The following is a 15,042-nucleotide window of genomic DNA, read 5'->3' on the forward strand; positions in this document are numbered from 1 at the left end:
AAAGGTTACTGTTTGAAATGTCTTGGGACTGGAGACATTGGGACCAGGAGCTTCAGAGAAAACCAAGTAATAGGTTGCTGCACAATTAGCAATGTAAACAACATGTATTTGCTGTCTCAAGAGTGTTCCTGGTTGGAGGCCAGTGCAGTTTGTGTAGGTAAGTCACAAGCCTTCAGTAAAGAGGTCAGCTGGCTGTGCTCTTTTGTAGTATCTTCTAGAAGGAGGGTCTTTTCCAAGCTCATATAACTGTTCATAGAATTAAGTGCATGTAGGTACAGGACTGAAGTCCTAGATTCCTTTCTGATTTTGGCTGAGAGCTGACCTCAGCAACTTAGACCTGGTGAGTCCCTTGCAGTGTTTGCCTCTCTCAGGCCTCCTTACCATAGGTCACTTTTTTGTGGAAGGTGGAGATTCTCTTTACAGTTGGCTTAGAAACAGTCATAAAACCCTGGCGTAGCCTTCTACTATTGTGTGTTTTGTTGGTGAGCAAAAAATCTTTGGATCTGTCCCCACTGTATGGCAAGGTGTTACATAAGGATGTAAAGCAGAAGTCACACCAAACTCTTTTATTTCTTTGAAGTGAGGCTCTCTGATCCAAAATAGCCATGTGGGTATGTAAGGCACACATACAACAAGTTCAGAGTCATACTTCTGTGTTCATGGCAACATGTGTCAGAGCCAAATGATAGGGACCACCCAATGTTTACCAGTGAATGAATATAGAAACAGAATGTAGTATGTAGAAGGCACACATATGGGATATTATACAACCTTAACAAGATGTTATATCTCATGCTATAGTATAAATGAACTTTTAAGATATCATACAAAGTGAAATAGACAAGGTTCAAAAGAACAAATGTTGCATAGTTCCACTTATATGATGTATCTAAAGTAGTCAAATACATAGAGGTATAAAGCAGAGTGGCGATGGCCAGGGGCAGATGGGCAGAGAGACAGAGTCACAGGTGCAGAACTGGAAGCAGGTGAGTGATGGTCGCATACAATGTGAATATACCTAATGCTACTGAACTGTGCATTTGAAAGTAGTTAAATGGCACCTTTTATATAACATCTATTTTTATCACAACCTAACAAATATTAGAGTTCTAGGACTGATTGGCAGTGTGCCCCCAAATGCTCGGCCATGCTTCAAGTTCCAGATGTGGGGGCTGGGAGAAGGGAGAAGGGGATAAGACTGTTCTCATTTTTGTTTCCACTTGTGATACTGTGAAAGAGAATGTGCCGTATCAAAGTGCCATAGTAAACATTGATTGTTAATTAGCTATTCATTACTTGGTGTTGGCTGACTGCTTGCTTGACAAACGTCTGCTTGTTGATCCATTTTCGTTGTTTTACCTATCTTATCATCCCTTCCAGTGTTGCAGAACTGCAGAGGGAGTGATGACATCCCTTGTGTACATCTCTAGTTCTTCAGAAAAAGGGTTCTACATTTCTTTATCCGTTTGATGTGTGTGTGTGTGCACATGTACGTGCAACCCACTGAGCCGTGCCCCTGCCCCACAGCCGTAATTCCCTAAGAATATGCTGTAGTCACCTGGGGAATTATTTTTAAAGGTATCTGGGTCCAGCCCTGGGAGAAGCTGCTTAAGTTGGTTTGAAGTGAGAGCTTGGGCTTGTAATATAGATTTATAAACATTGCTCACTGCTAGCATAGAGAACCCCTGTGATATAAGGATGTGTACCTCCCCCCCCCACTGACTTCCAAAATAATCAGTTGAATGATCTAAGATGGGTGCTAATTAGAGACTTAGAACTGTTTACCATTTATACCTAATTACTGTGCCGCACCGTCAAGGGTGTGCATATCATCAAGTGTGTCAGGCTAACTTCCTTGTACATTTGAGTTGTTTTCAACATTCCATTATTAATCTCTGTTTTTAATGCTCATGGGGAAAGAACCATCTGCAGAAACCTGAGAAAGAGACAGAGAAGTGTTTGTTGTAAACAGGAAGTAACAGCAACGTAATTAAATTTGAGCCACGCCTGATTACATGGGCAGCAGGTGTGAGGACAGACAGGAGGAAGCATCCCTGTCCAGGCTGGCTTGTTGGTTTATAAGTATATGCAATTATTAGGAATCTTTCTGTTTTATCTATCCAAATTTAGGGTGTGGGGATAGGAAACAAAGAGAAACATATTCTGGTTATCAGTTCTATCTATTAGGTGAGTGACGTTATTTATACCCACTCTGCCCCTTATGTCCATAATATTTAAACAAAAAGGAGGAATTCAAATATTTTCCAGAAATCTCGATTTCATCAAATTTCTAATTGTACCAGGTATAGCTTGAGAGGTTAAGTAATAGGGAGGAAAGCATAGCTTTGGTCTTCATGTTCTGAGTCTCTTGCGGGAAATTAAAATGATTTTTGCCCTGGGTGGTGAATACTATGCTGTAAGAGAGGTGTTAGGAAAGAAGCAACAATTCTGTTGTTTTACCTAGTCAGATATTTTATTTACCTGTTTGTTTTGAAACAAGTTATCACTGTGTAGCACTGCCTGGCCTGGAATTCACTACATAGAACAGGCTGGCCTTGAACTCAGCAACCTACTCAGCTTCTACTTCCAGAGTGCTGGAATTGAAGGTGTGTACCACCACACCCAGTCTTAAGAGAAGATCTCAAGTTTGGTCTTGAGGGAGATGTAGGCTGTAGGGATATAAAATGGGCTGGCACATTGAGGGAAAGTGTAGTTCAGTGGGTGTGGACACCCTGAAATGTGAGGAGACTAGAAAAGCAGTGGGGTTGAACCATTAGAGTTTCACCGACATTTGGAAGTGATTTCCCCGAATGAATATAGTCATAACTTATATAAAGAGCATAGAGCTTTCCAGTTCTCCATTTTAAAATTTGTGGTGAGTAGCTGATTCATCATGGTCATAGATAACTCTTGAGCAGTATACTTTATGTCCCAGGTACTGTTCTAAGTACATTATGCTGTTAACTAATTTAATTCTCCTGGAAATTCCACGACCTGTGGACTGTGTTTATTGTTGTTTTACAGCTTAGAAAATCTGAGCGGTTAAGTGACATGCCCAAGTTTCCACAGTTACCACATGGGAGACCTTGGAATCAAACTCTGACATCCCAGTTCAAAGTCATGTGTTCATAGCAAGAGTGTCTGTGTATGTTTCTTATTCAAATATATAATAAAATGCCATACAACATATAATGTGGACATAGAACTGATGCTCGTAAGAAAGTCTTGGTGGTAAGAGAAGGCAAAGGTTGGCCAAACCTTGGGTAAAGAAGCTACCACCAAGATGAGGGATATGACCAAACACGAGGCCAGATGTCACTAACATCCAGGACTCAGGATCCAGGGTGAACTTTGACAAATGGAATTTCCTGAGCCAGCTTAGAAGACGGGAATTTATTGCTTTGAAGAATGTTGATTATGCAAATTGGTGCTATAAAAGGATTATGAAAGGTTGTGATGTTGCCTCAGATGAGTATAAATTTGAGATCACGCCCACTAGAGGAACTTTGAATGGAGCAGAGTTGTCTTGGAAATGGCTTTGTTGCTCTGTGCTTCCCAGAACCTTTGCTTCCTATCAGTCTCCAGAAAAGCATGCTATAATTACTTGTGTTGCCAACTGCTGATGTTGCCATGCATGGAGGATTTGCTGTTGTGTTATCCGAGTTACAAGCAGAGTATGGGTATGGAGCAGGTGGGGTGCCATCCCCTAATCACTGCTGAGAAACCCACAATTCAGAAGGCTAAGCAACTGGCCCAGGGTTGTGAAGCTGGGAACTCGCAGAACTGAGATTTGGAGCTAATATTTTCTAGTTCCTGAGCCACACACATTTAAAAATAAATTGGGATCAGTGGTAGTTCTGGGGAGATGGTTCAGTGCTTTAAGTACTTTCCAGGCAAGCATGAGGACCTGAGTTTGAATCCCTAGTACCCACATAACAAGCCAGTTGTGGTAATGTGCACCTGTAGCCCCAGCACTGGGAGGTGGAGACCAGGAGGACCCTCAGGACCTTCCCTCGGGCCAGTTTTAGCTAATTGGGGGCCTCTAGGTTAAGTGAGTGATGCTGCCTCAAAAAACATAATGTGGAGAATGGTGAAAGAAGACATTCAAAGTTGATCTCTGGCCTCCACGTGTGTGTGCATTCTCACAATGTCTACAGACTGATTTCTCATGGAAGCATACAAAGAGTAAAGCGAATACACCCGAGTAACCATTAACATTACTGGAGAATAGAATGTTACCTCAGAAGCTCCTTGTGCATCTCCCAGTTTTTTTTATCCATCATCCACTTCCAAGTCACTCTCTGTGCTACTATTACCATAAATTGATTTTTACATATTTTAATCACTGACTTTAATGGAGCTATAGATCACAACTCTACATGCTCCCACTTTTTTTATATACAGCAAAACTCATTTTTGTTATATGTAATGGTGACTTAAGGATTGTCCTTGCTGTGTGGGGTTTATTGTGTGACCCTGTTTAACTGACCACCTCCATACTGGACATTTGGGTGCTTCTGGTTTTACTGCCTGTGAATGCTGCTGTCATGTCTTTCGGTGCATGTATGTGTGAGATCTGATGGACATAAACTGAGAAATGAATAGCTTGGCAGTATGGTATTTCTAAGCTAAAGTTTAGCATAGTTGCCTAGTTTTTCAAAGTGGCTGACCAAACTGATATTCTCACCAGCAATGTAAGTGTATTACCTTTCTTCCAAGTCTCTGCAGTGTTTGGTAACATTAGCAATTTCCATCTTACCCATTCTGGTGAATATGCTGGAATGGTCCATTGTGGCTTTAGTGTGCTGTTCATTCCCGATTAAAACTGGTGAGAATTTCCAATACACTCTCCACTAGTGTCTTGTTTTTGCGTGCCATAGCATCGTGTTACAACTACTATCCTTCATCATGTATTTCCACACTTCTAGACTGACTCTGGACTTTGAATCCTATACAAAAGGCCTTTTTCTCCATCCTCGTACCACTAACATATTATTAGTTATTTTGAGTTACAGTAATTCTTAACATAATGTTTCATTTTTCTTGAATTTTCTGAGGCTGTTGTTTGGCCTTTTTATACCTATAAGAACTTTAGAATTAGCTTCTCAATTTTCAAACATAAAACCATTTTGCTTAGAATTTTATCAATTAGAATATACTTGACATCATTAGAAGTTTCATTTTAGGGAATCAGTGAGATGGGTGAGTGAGTGAACACACCTGTGCTAATGCCTGGTGACTTGAATTTGGCCCCTTGAACCCACATAAAGGTAGAAGGAGAGAACCAAATCTACAGAATTTTCCTCTGACCTCCACATGGGTGATATGGCAGTGTATTTACACATAGGTATCACACACACAGACACACACACACACACACACACACACACACACACAATAAAATGACATTTTAAAATTCAATTTCTAAACCAATTACCCCAATATATTCCTCTATTATTATATTTTATTTATTCTCTATCCCCCTCCCTCCCTCCCTTTCTCCTCCCTCCCTCCATCTTTCCCTCCCTCTCTCCCCTACAGTGCCCCCTTTTGGAAAGAACATCTTCTCTGGAATTTATTGGAACAAGCAAGAAACTATAACAGACTTTGTGTTTATGGACATTATGAAACCTTTGATAACATGCATCAAAGTTAGTACTCAAGACAAATGTTAAGGGTGTTGCTCCAGGCTGTGGCAAATATTGATCCTCCACTGCCAGGGCCCACTAGGCAGCCCTCAATTCCAATGGCAAATTTTATTTTATTTTTTTAAATTTTCTAATCAGGTCTTTATTTACTTCCTTAACTTTCAAGCCCCAAACCTTCTCAAAGGAAGTAGAAGAAAACCAGTAGATGTTATTTCCCTTTATTGTGTATGTATCTTACTTTACATAGTATAATAAATACTATATGATTTGTGTTTATGTATATATGTACATATATATACATATAACTTGTATTTAATTTTATAATTTTGATTTCAGTCTTACTGACAACTATATTTTATGTTTTCCCCCTTTATTGAAAATAGATTTTTCTTTCTCATATAGTAGATCCTAATTATGGTTTCTCTTCCCCCTAATCCCTCTATAGCCTGGGTTGTTTGGAGGTTTCCATAGGACCCTTTTGGCCAACAAATTATATGTAACCCATTCCTAGTACTGGAAACTTCATTTGGTGACAAAAAATGTCTAGTTGGGCTCTGTCTCCTCCATTATTTGCTGCTTTAATTTAGATCGACTTAATATATATACATATATTAAGCTTCTACTGTATTAAGTTTACATACTACCCCTCAGATGACCCTTGCTTTTGCTGTCCTTTATCTTTTTCCCTCCTCGGTCCATCTCTCTCCTCCCCCTCCTGATTCTTCCATTCTAGATCTGTGTTTTGTGTGTGTTGGAATTTTGATGGAGATTGCATTGAATCTGTACACAGCTTTTGATAGGATGGCCCTTTTTACTATATTGATCCTACTGATCCATGAAGATGGGAGATTTTTTTATCTTCTGATATCTTCTCCAATTTGTTTCTTTGTTCTCTATGGACAGTGCTTTGATTATTATGTGCACGGGAATTTCTTTTCTGGTACAGTCTGTTTGGTGTTCTATATAATTTTTGTAATTTGACAGGCATCTCCTTCTTTAGATTAAGGAAATTTTCTTCTGTGATTTTGTTGAAAATATTTTCTGTGCCTTTGACCTGGGTTTCTTCTCCATCCTCGATTCCTATTATACTTAGTTTTTTGTCTTTCCACAGTGTTCCAGAATTCCTGGATGTTTTGTGCCAGGATATTTTTTTTAGATTTAACATTTTCTTTGACTGAGATATCCATTTTTTGAAGTTCTGTGTTTTTTTTTTTCATGGTTTAACATGTGATCAGTATTTATGAAGGTTGGTGTACACTTACTGAAATTACTGAATGCAGACTGTTAAAATCAGTTGAATCTAGAGCTTAAGGAAAATTTGATGATCAGTTGTTTAGACATGGCTTCTAACTAGTGTGTCTACTTGCTTTGTTATTTAGAGAGATGTGTAAAAATACGCTAATATTATTGTGGAAGTTGTGTCAACTTCTGTCTTGGATTTTGTTGTTGTTTTATACAGGTTGATACAGTCTTCCTAGGTACATGCCTATTTAGCATATTGACTGATTCCTGATGCTATCGTCAGGAAATAGCACCAATTCTCTTTAACTGGTACTGACATATCACCCATTTTTCTCCATTTCCTATTCCATTATCTTTAAATATGTGTTTAAAGCATAACATGCCTGATGTTTTTGTTTTGCTATCAGTTTGACAATCCCAGCTTCCCAGTGAAATTTTTTCTACACTGGTACGTAATGTAAATATAATAGTGATTGATTTAAGCCTAGTATGTTACTCTTTGTTAACCTTCTATCTCATCTTATCATTGTCTTGCATTAATTAAGCATATATTTTACTGCATTATTTTAGGATTTTACTTAAACATTTTCTTAATAATCTTGTAGGAAGTTCCCTAAATGGTAGCATGCCTTGTTAATTTATGAATGCTTCCCATTAGACTTTTACCGATTTCTGGACCTTCTGTTATATTAACTCCATTTATTCTCCATCTCCTTCATGTCTTGCCTGTTCCATACATTTATTTAATGTGTATTTTATGCTCCATAAGGTATCCCTCTGTTATAAAGGCAACCTTACTTTAGTCATTTGCACACTTACTTCCTCTGTGGCTCTTTCTTCCCTGTCACATCTGCTGCTTCTCATCTGGGATCACATCCCTGGAATCTGGAGCTAGTCACTATGACGAGTCTATTGCCAATGGAAAAATATTTTGAAAATGTGTTCATTTTGCTTTCATTCTGCAGGCTGTTTTCATGGTAAAGCTATTGAAATGGGCTCTGTGGAGCACTTTGGAGATTTCCTATTGTGTTCTGGCTTCCATTGTGTCTGCAGAAGAGTAAATCAGTCCTGTTGTCGGTCGTTTGAAGGTTATGTGTCTCTCATGTCCTGCTGCTTCATCCCCTCTTCTGCTTTTATCTTCTTTTCAGCAATTTAACTATGGTGGGCTGAGATATAATTTTATTTTAGAATTTTTATTTATTATTACTATTATTGTGCGTGTACATGTGTGTAATGTACATGATGTTGTGTCTCTGTGTGTGTATGTCTCTGTGTGTGTAAGGTGTGTATGTGTGGGATGTATGTGAATGTAGGTGAAGCATGGATGTAAAGGTCAGAAGACAACTTTCAGGGCTCACTTCTCTGCTTCCACCTTGGGTTTCTGGAATTAAACTCAGCACCTTTGTCCACTGATCCATCGGTCTGATACCCTGGACATAATTTTAATCATGGAGTTTATAGTGCATCTTTTCTGTGGCTTGATGTCCTTTAGTTGATTTAATGATAGTATCAGATATGATAGTTGTAGTTTTCTAGCTAGCTTTATGTCATCTAGACACAAGCTAGAGTCATTGGGAAGAGGGAACCTCCATTGAGAAAATGCTCCCACCAGCTTGATTGTGGGCAAGCTTGTGGTACATTTTCTTAATTAGTGATTGGTACTGGAGGACCTAGCTCACTGTGAACAGTGTCGGCCCTGGGCAGGTGGTCTTGGGCTGTATGAGAAAGCAGGATGAGCAAGCCATGAGAAAAAAGCCTGTAAGCAGCACTCCTCCATAGTCAGTGCATCAGGTTCTACTGCCAGGTTCCTGCTTTCAGAATGTTCTGATGGCTTTGAATGATGGTCTACAAACTCTAGGATAAAATAAGCCCTTTCTTTGCCTAGGTGATTTTGCTCATGGTGTTTTATCTCAGCAATAGAAACTCTAATGAGTACATAGAGTTATCATGTCTATGACAAAACTACCTGAGATAAACAACTTAAAGGAATAAAAGTTGCTTCTGTTCAACGTGTAAGACATTTCCATCTGTGTCCAGCTGATTCTCTTTCTTCTGGGTGTTCAGTGAGACCAAACATAATGGTGGTAGGACATGGTGTAGTCAAACTTTCCACCACAAGGTAAACAGGAAGCATAGAACACAGCTGAGAGAGAATCTTCCTGTGGAGTCACTGTTAGGTTAACACAGCTCCACTATTTCCAACAGCTTAATCCATCTGCTGTCATCTGTCTATATGTATGTCTGTTTGTCTATCTGTTATGCATCATCTTTTGTTGTTGGTTTGTGGGACCAGGGAAAGTTGTGCTGATAGTTAGCTGGTCTATCACAGTTGTCCATTGAAGTGAAAGATTAATACTCATGTGCATGTGTGACGTTTGTATTTGTGTGTGCATCTACAAGTAGAAATCAGAAGTTGGTGTTAGGGGTCTTCCTCAGTCACTCTCCACCTTTATTATTTATTTAGAGACAGGGTCTCTTCTGAACTTATTAATTTATCTAGGCTGGCTGACCAATGAGCTACAGGGATCTGCCTATCTCCTCACCCCAGCACTGTGGTTAAAGATACATGCTACTCCATCTGGCTTTTATGTGGTTGGTGAGATCTGAACTCAAGTTCGCATGCTTTGCACAGTAAACCCTTTACCAACTGAGCCATCTCTCCATTTTGTTTATATTCTTAATGGCTGTTATATGTGTCCTGTGTAAGTGTTTGAAACAGAAATTGTCCAGCACAGTTGGCACAAATCCAAGAATCCTGGGAGTAGAAAGGAAGCTTTGTGTGAATTCTGCATTCACTCAGGACCCTGGGGGGCTTTTGTTTGTTTGTTTGTTTCGTTGGTTGATGAATATGATGTGAGTAGCATGAGGTGAGAAGAAACTCATGGTGGAGGAGAAAACACGCTCCTCTCTTTAAGGAACAGCTGACAGAAATAGGAGACAATAATAGTGGCTTACTTCATTAAAGGATTTCTTCAAGAAAAGACCTATGTTGTAAAAATTGAGAATAGTATATTGTAGAATATTGATTTCCTCTATAGACAAAGGGTATTTCACAGCACTTCTATGGGTTTTGTAAGCCGAAGTCAATACAGATAACTGAATTAGAAAGTTTTTTGAAATACTGATTTAAACATAGTTGGCTTACCAATAGACTTTTGTGAACTTTTAAGTTATGGTTTATGAACTTCCAAATTTTCTTAAACTCAGGGCATTTTTATATGTGTTGTTTCTAAAAATATGTGTTGGGAAACTGGGGTATGGGGCATTGAGGAAGCAATAGTGGGAATACTACATGAGCACTGAAAGTCCACTGATGCTCAAGCCTTTTGGATATTGTTCATGTCTAGTACTTGAGCCAAAAAGGATGCCTAGCAAAACTATGCTGTCAGTATATATCAGCTGAGGGAATGTTTTGTTAATGGATAAAGGAGAGTTTGGACCAGACTGAAACATTCAATCATTTTCTTTCTTAGTAAGATTAGTTTTATAATGTAGTATAGGATGAGCTTTAGGAAAGGTCCCAAGAAGCTGAAATCTCAGAAGAGAAGCTGTTAACTTTGTCCAGAGCTGTAATTTGTTCTTAGACTGTGGTGACATCATTGCCAATTGAAAATAAAAAGGACAACAGTGGATCTATTGTAAGAGAATCAACATATCTAAATGCCCATCAATAGATGAGTGGATAATGAGAATTATATTAAAATATATAATAATTGTATATAGAAGAATATTCTTCAGCTTTAAGGAAAGATGAAATCACAAACTTTGCAGGAAATGGAAGGGTGTGAACTATAATATAAGGCAAAGTCACCCAACCGCTAAAGAAAAATAACTTTCACATTCTCCCTCATTCACGGGTCAGCCTATAATGTATGCATGTATGTGTGTAAACAAACTATGTGTGGCTACAGTGAAGCACTTAGGAAGAACTAGAAAGATTGTATTAGGTGACAAGGAAGAAGGGAATTCAGATAAAGGCTATAAAGCTAATAGTTTTTCTGATTTCAATTCTAGCATGGTTTTCCATTGTGGATAAATGCATAAAAATGTAATTGATATTAAAGGCATGAAACCCTAAGTGAAGATCCAGGGCTTCAGAATGGCCCTTCTGATTGTCAGTAAGCTCACTGAGATGTACAGTGTTTGGATCTGGGCAAGAGTCTGCTTGAGTGTAGACTTTATTCTAGCTGTGTGATACTTCTATCTGTGACAAATGCAAGCTATTTTTATATTTAAAATAGAACTGACAAGATTCTGTGATGGCTTAGATGAAAGGGGAGGGAGTTCTTAAGATGGCCACTGGGTTCGGATGGCTCTGAGGAGGGAGAGATTCTCTAAAAAGGGAGTGGTTCCTACAGAGGAGCTCATCTGTTTTCTCCCTGTGGACTAATGTTTTGATGAGGTCATGGGGCAAGTTACTAATTTCAGGAAGCCTTAGCCTGTGCTTGAAAACCAGTTGTATAGGAAAAGGTTATAAGTTTCCAAACGGAAAAATAAAACCAAAACAAACTACTGTTAAAGGGCATTTGAATGAATGATGCAGGGGAAGAAAGCCATTAAAAATCATACTGACATTAAAGGGATGATGTAAAAATTCTGACAGCTCGTGGAGCATCTTTTCCTCTGGCTCAATGATACTTTATATCATCTGATGGAGTATGTTAATTAAATCATTTGAAACACATGGCAATTGAGTAACTATTTTGAGCTGCCTCTTTTCCAACAGAAGGCAGAGGATTCTAGGATTGTCAATAAGAAAGACTTTAATTTGAGCAGTGAATAAGTGTGTGGCACTGAAAATGAAGTTTCTGTCCAGGCTAGACATGCCTAGAAAAAACTCTCAAGCAAACCCAGACTTTCACCCCACCCCATGTCAATCAAACCTTGGAAGAGGTAGTGGGATGGAAGGAAGTATCATAGACGGTAGATTCACAGACTTGTATTTGAAGTCTATGAGGAGTGAATTTCTTCCTACCTCTCATTCTTCTTCTTCATAAAACATGGGAACAGTAATTATTTTATAGGATATATGATTAAATAGGGTATAAAAGAACACTGTCACTGGTGCTGTACATGCATGTGTGCATCAGCGAAGGGATGCTTGTGTGCATTAGTGAAGGGATGCATGTGTGCATCAGTGAAGGGATGTATAAGTGCATCAATGAAGGGATGCATAAGTGCATGAGTGAAGGGATGTATAAGTACATCAGTGAAGGGATGCATAAGTACATCAGTGAAGGGATGCATAAGTGCATCAGTGAAGGGATGCATGTGTGCATCAGTGAAGGGATGTATAAGTGCATCAGTGAAGGGATACTACTTTTTAATCTCACAAATGCAACTTCTTCCTGTTTTCCAGATCTGCTTCCATATGTCAACTTCATGGCATGGGAATTTTCCATTGAGAGATGGGATTATAAATGATAATTAAATTGATAGCATAATAACTACCAGAAAAATAGTCAAGGTATTTTTAAGGGTTTGACACATAATAGATGGTAATTCTATAGGTGTAGTTTTTGATGAGACCAGGAAACAAAAATATCTCTGCAAAAAAAAAAATTATAAGCTTTATAGATCATAATATCAAAACCCAGAATGAAATGAACCATTTATACTTTTCATTAGTTGTAATGACCATTTATTTTCTGTCATTGCACAACAGTGAGAAAAAGCTCATCACTGATGCCCTCAATAAGAACCAGTTTCTGAAGCGATTGGACCCCCAGCAGATCAAAGACATGGTGGAATGCATGTACGGGAGAAACTATCCACAGGGCAGTTACATCATCAAGCAAGGAGAGCCGGGCAACCATATCTTTGTGCTGGCAGGTGAGTTTTGCACTTTTTTTTTTTTTGAGTTCTCATATGAAGAGTTTTTGCTGATTTGGGACTTTTTAAAAATTTAATTTATTCATTATTTTACATCCTGACGTCTTCTCCTCCCATCCCCCCCCCCCCACATACATACATACATCCACTCCTGTTTCTGTTCAGAAAGATGCAGGCCTACCGAGGATATAAACAAAGCATGGCAGCATAACAAGTTTTGATAAGACAAAGCACCACCCCCCTTGTATTGAGGCTAGGCAAGGTAATCCAGTATGAGGACTAGGTTCCAAAGAGCCAACCAAAGCAATTCGCTCCTGCTCTTATTGCCAGGAGTCCCACAAATAGACCAAGCTACACAACTGTCATATACATGTAGAAGGCTTAGGTCTTTCCCACACAGGTGCCCTGGTTGTTGGTTCAGACTTTGTGAGTTCCTATTAGCTAGGTTAGTTGTTTCTGTGGGTTTTCCTGCAATGTCCTTGACCCCTCTGGCTCCTACAGTCCTTCCTCCCTCTCTTCAGGAGGATTGCCTGGACTCAGCCTAATGTTTGGCTGTCAGGCTCTGAATCAGTTTCCATCAGTTAACTGGATGAAGGGTCTCTGATGATAATTGGCGTAGTCCCCAATCTGATCACAGGAGATGGCCAGTTCAGTCTACATATCCACTATTGCTAGGAGTCTTAGCTGGGGTCATCTTTGTAGATTCATGGGAGTTTCCCTTGCACCAGCTTTCTACCTGACCCTGAACCCTACTCCTCTTTCCAGCCATCTCTTTCAGTACTCTCCCCTTCCAACCCCCCAATCAATTCTTAAAGTCTCATCCCCATCTGCCCCCACTGCACCCAGGAGATCTCTCCTACTTCTCCTTTCCAGGGAGATCCATGTGTCCTCCCTTGGGCCCTCCTTGTTACCTCTCTGGGTCTGTGGATTGTAGTAAGCTTATCCTCTACTTTACAGCTACTATCTACTTATAAGTGAGTACATACCATGTTTGTCTTTCTGGGTCTTGGTTGCCTCACTTGGGATGATTTTTTTCTAGTTCTATCCATTTACCTTCAGATTTCCTGATGTCATTGTTTTTTAACATCTGAGTATTACCCCGTTGTGTAAAAGTACCACATTTTCTTTATCCATTCTTCGGTTGAGGGATGTCTAAGTTATTTCCAGGTTCTGTCTATTACTAATAAATCTGTTGTGAACATAGTTGGGCAAGTGTCCTTGTGGTGTTATTGAGCATCCTTTGGGTATAAGCCCAAGAGTGGTATTGCTGGGTTTTGTGATAGATTGATTCCTAGTTTTCTGGGAAACTGCTATATTAATTTCCAAAGTGGCTGTACAAGTTTGCATTCCAATCAGCAATAGAGGAGTGTTTCCCTTACTTCACATCCTCTTCAGCATAAGCTGACATTTGTGTTTTTATCTCAGACATTCTGACAGGTATAAGATGTAATCTCAGAGTAATTTTGATTTGAATTTCCCTGATGGCTAAGGATGATGAAAGTTTCTTTATGTGTTTCTATGCCATTTGGAATTCTTCTGTTAGGAACTCTCTGTTTGGGTCTGTACCCCATTTTAAAATTGAATTATTTGCTTTTTTGATGTCTAATTTCTTGAGTTCTTTATATATTTTGGAGGTCAGACCTCTGTCAGATTCGAGGTTGGGGAAGATCTTTTCCCATTCTACATGCTGCTGCTGTGTCCTATTGACAGTGTCCTTTGCCTTACAGAATCTTTTCAGTTTTATGAGGTCCCATTTATTAATTGTCGATATTAGTGTCTGTGCTACTGGTGTTCTATTCAGGAAGTTGTCTTCAGTGCCAATATATTCAAGGCTATTCCTCACTTTCTCTTCTATCAGGTTCAGTGTAACTGTATATATGTTGAGGTCTGTGATCCACTTGGACTTGAGTTTTGTGCAGGGTGATAGATATGGATCTATTTACATTCTTCTACATGTAGGCATCCAGTTATGCCAGCACCATTTGTTGATGATGCTTTCCTTTTTTCATTGTATAATTTTGGCTTCCTTGTCAAAACTCAAGTGTCCATAGGTGTATGGAATTATATTTCAGTCTTTAATTTAATTCCATTGATCAATGTGTCTGTTTTTATGTCAATATCATGCTATTTTATTACTGTAGATAAGCTTTGTAGTAGAGCTTGAGATCAGGGATGGTGATACCTCCAGAAATTCTTTTATTGTACAGGATGATTTTAGCTATCCTGTTTTTTTTTGTTTTTCTATATGAAGTTGAGTATTCTTATTTAAAGATCTGTAAAGAATTGTGTTGGAATTTTGATGGGGATTGAACTGAATTTG

The 15,042-nt window shown here is 39.0% G+C and overlaps 1 protein-coding gene across 1 annotated transcript in view; it reads left to right on the top strand.

Moving 5' to 3' along the window:
• The window catches only part of Prkg2 (protein kinase cGMP-dependent 2), a 104,231-nt gene that overhangs the window by 19,693 nt on the left and 69,496 nt on the right, over positions 1–15,042 (top strand). The window contains exon 3 of the mRNA XM_036201717.1: positions 12,556–12,722. Coding sequence (XP_036057610.1) covers positions 12,556–12,722 — 167 coding nt within the window. The remainder of the gene's footprint in view (positions 1–12,555; positions 12,723–15,042) is intronic.

Source organism: Onychomys torridus, chromosome 10, assembly GCF_903995425.1.
Source record: "Onychomys torridus chromosome 10, mOncTor1.1, whole genome shotgun sequence".
In the NCBI taxonomy this organism is placed as follows: domain Eukaryota; kingdom Metazoa; phylum Chordata; class Mammalia; order Rodentia; family Cricetidae; genus Onychomys; species Onychomys torridus.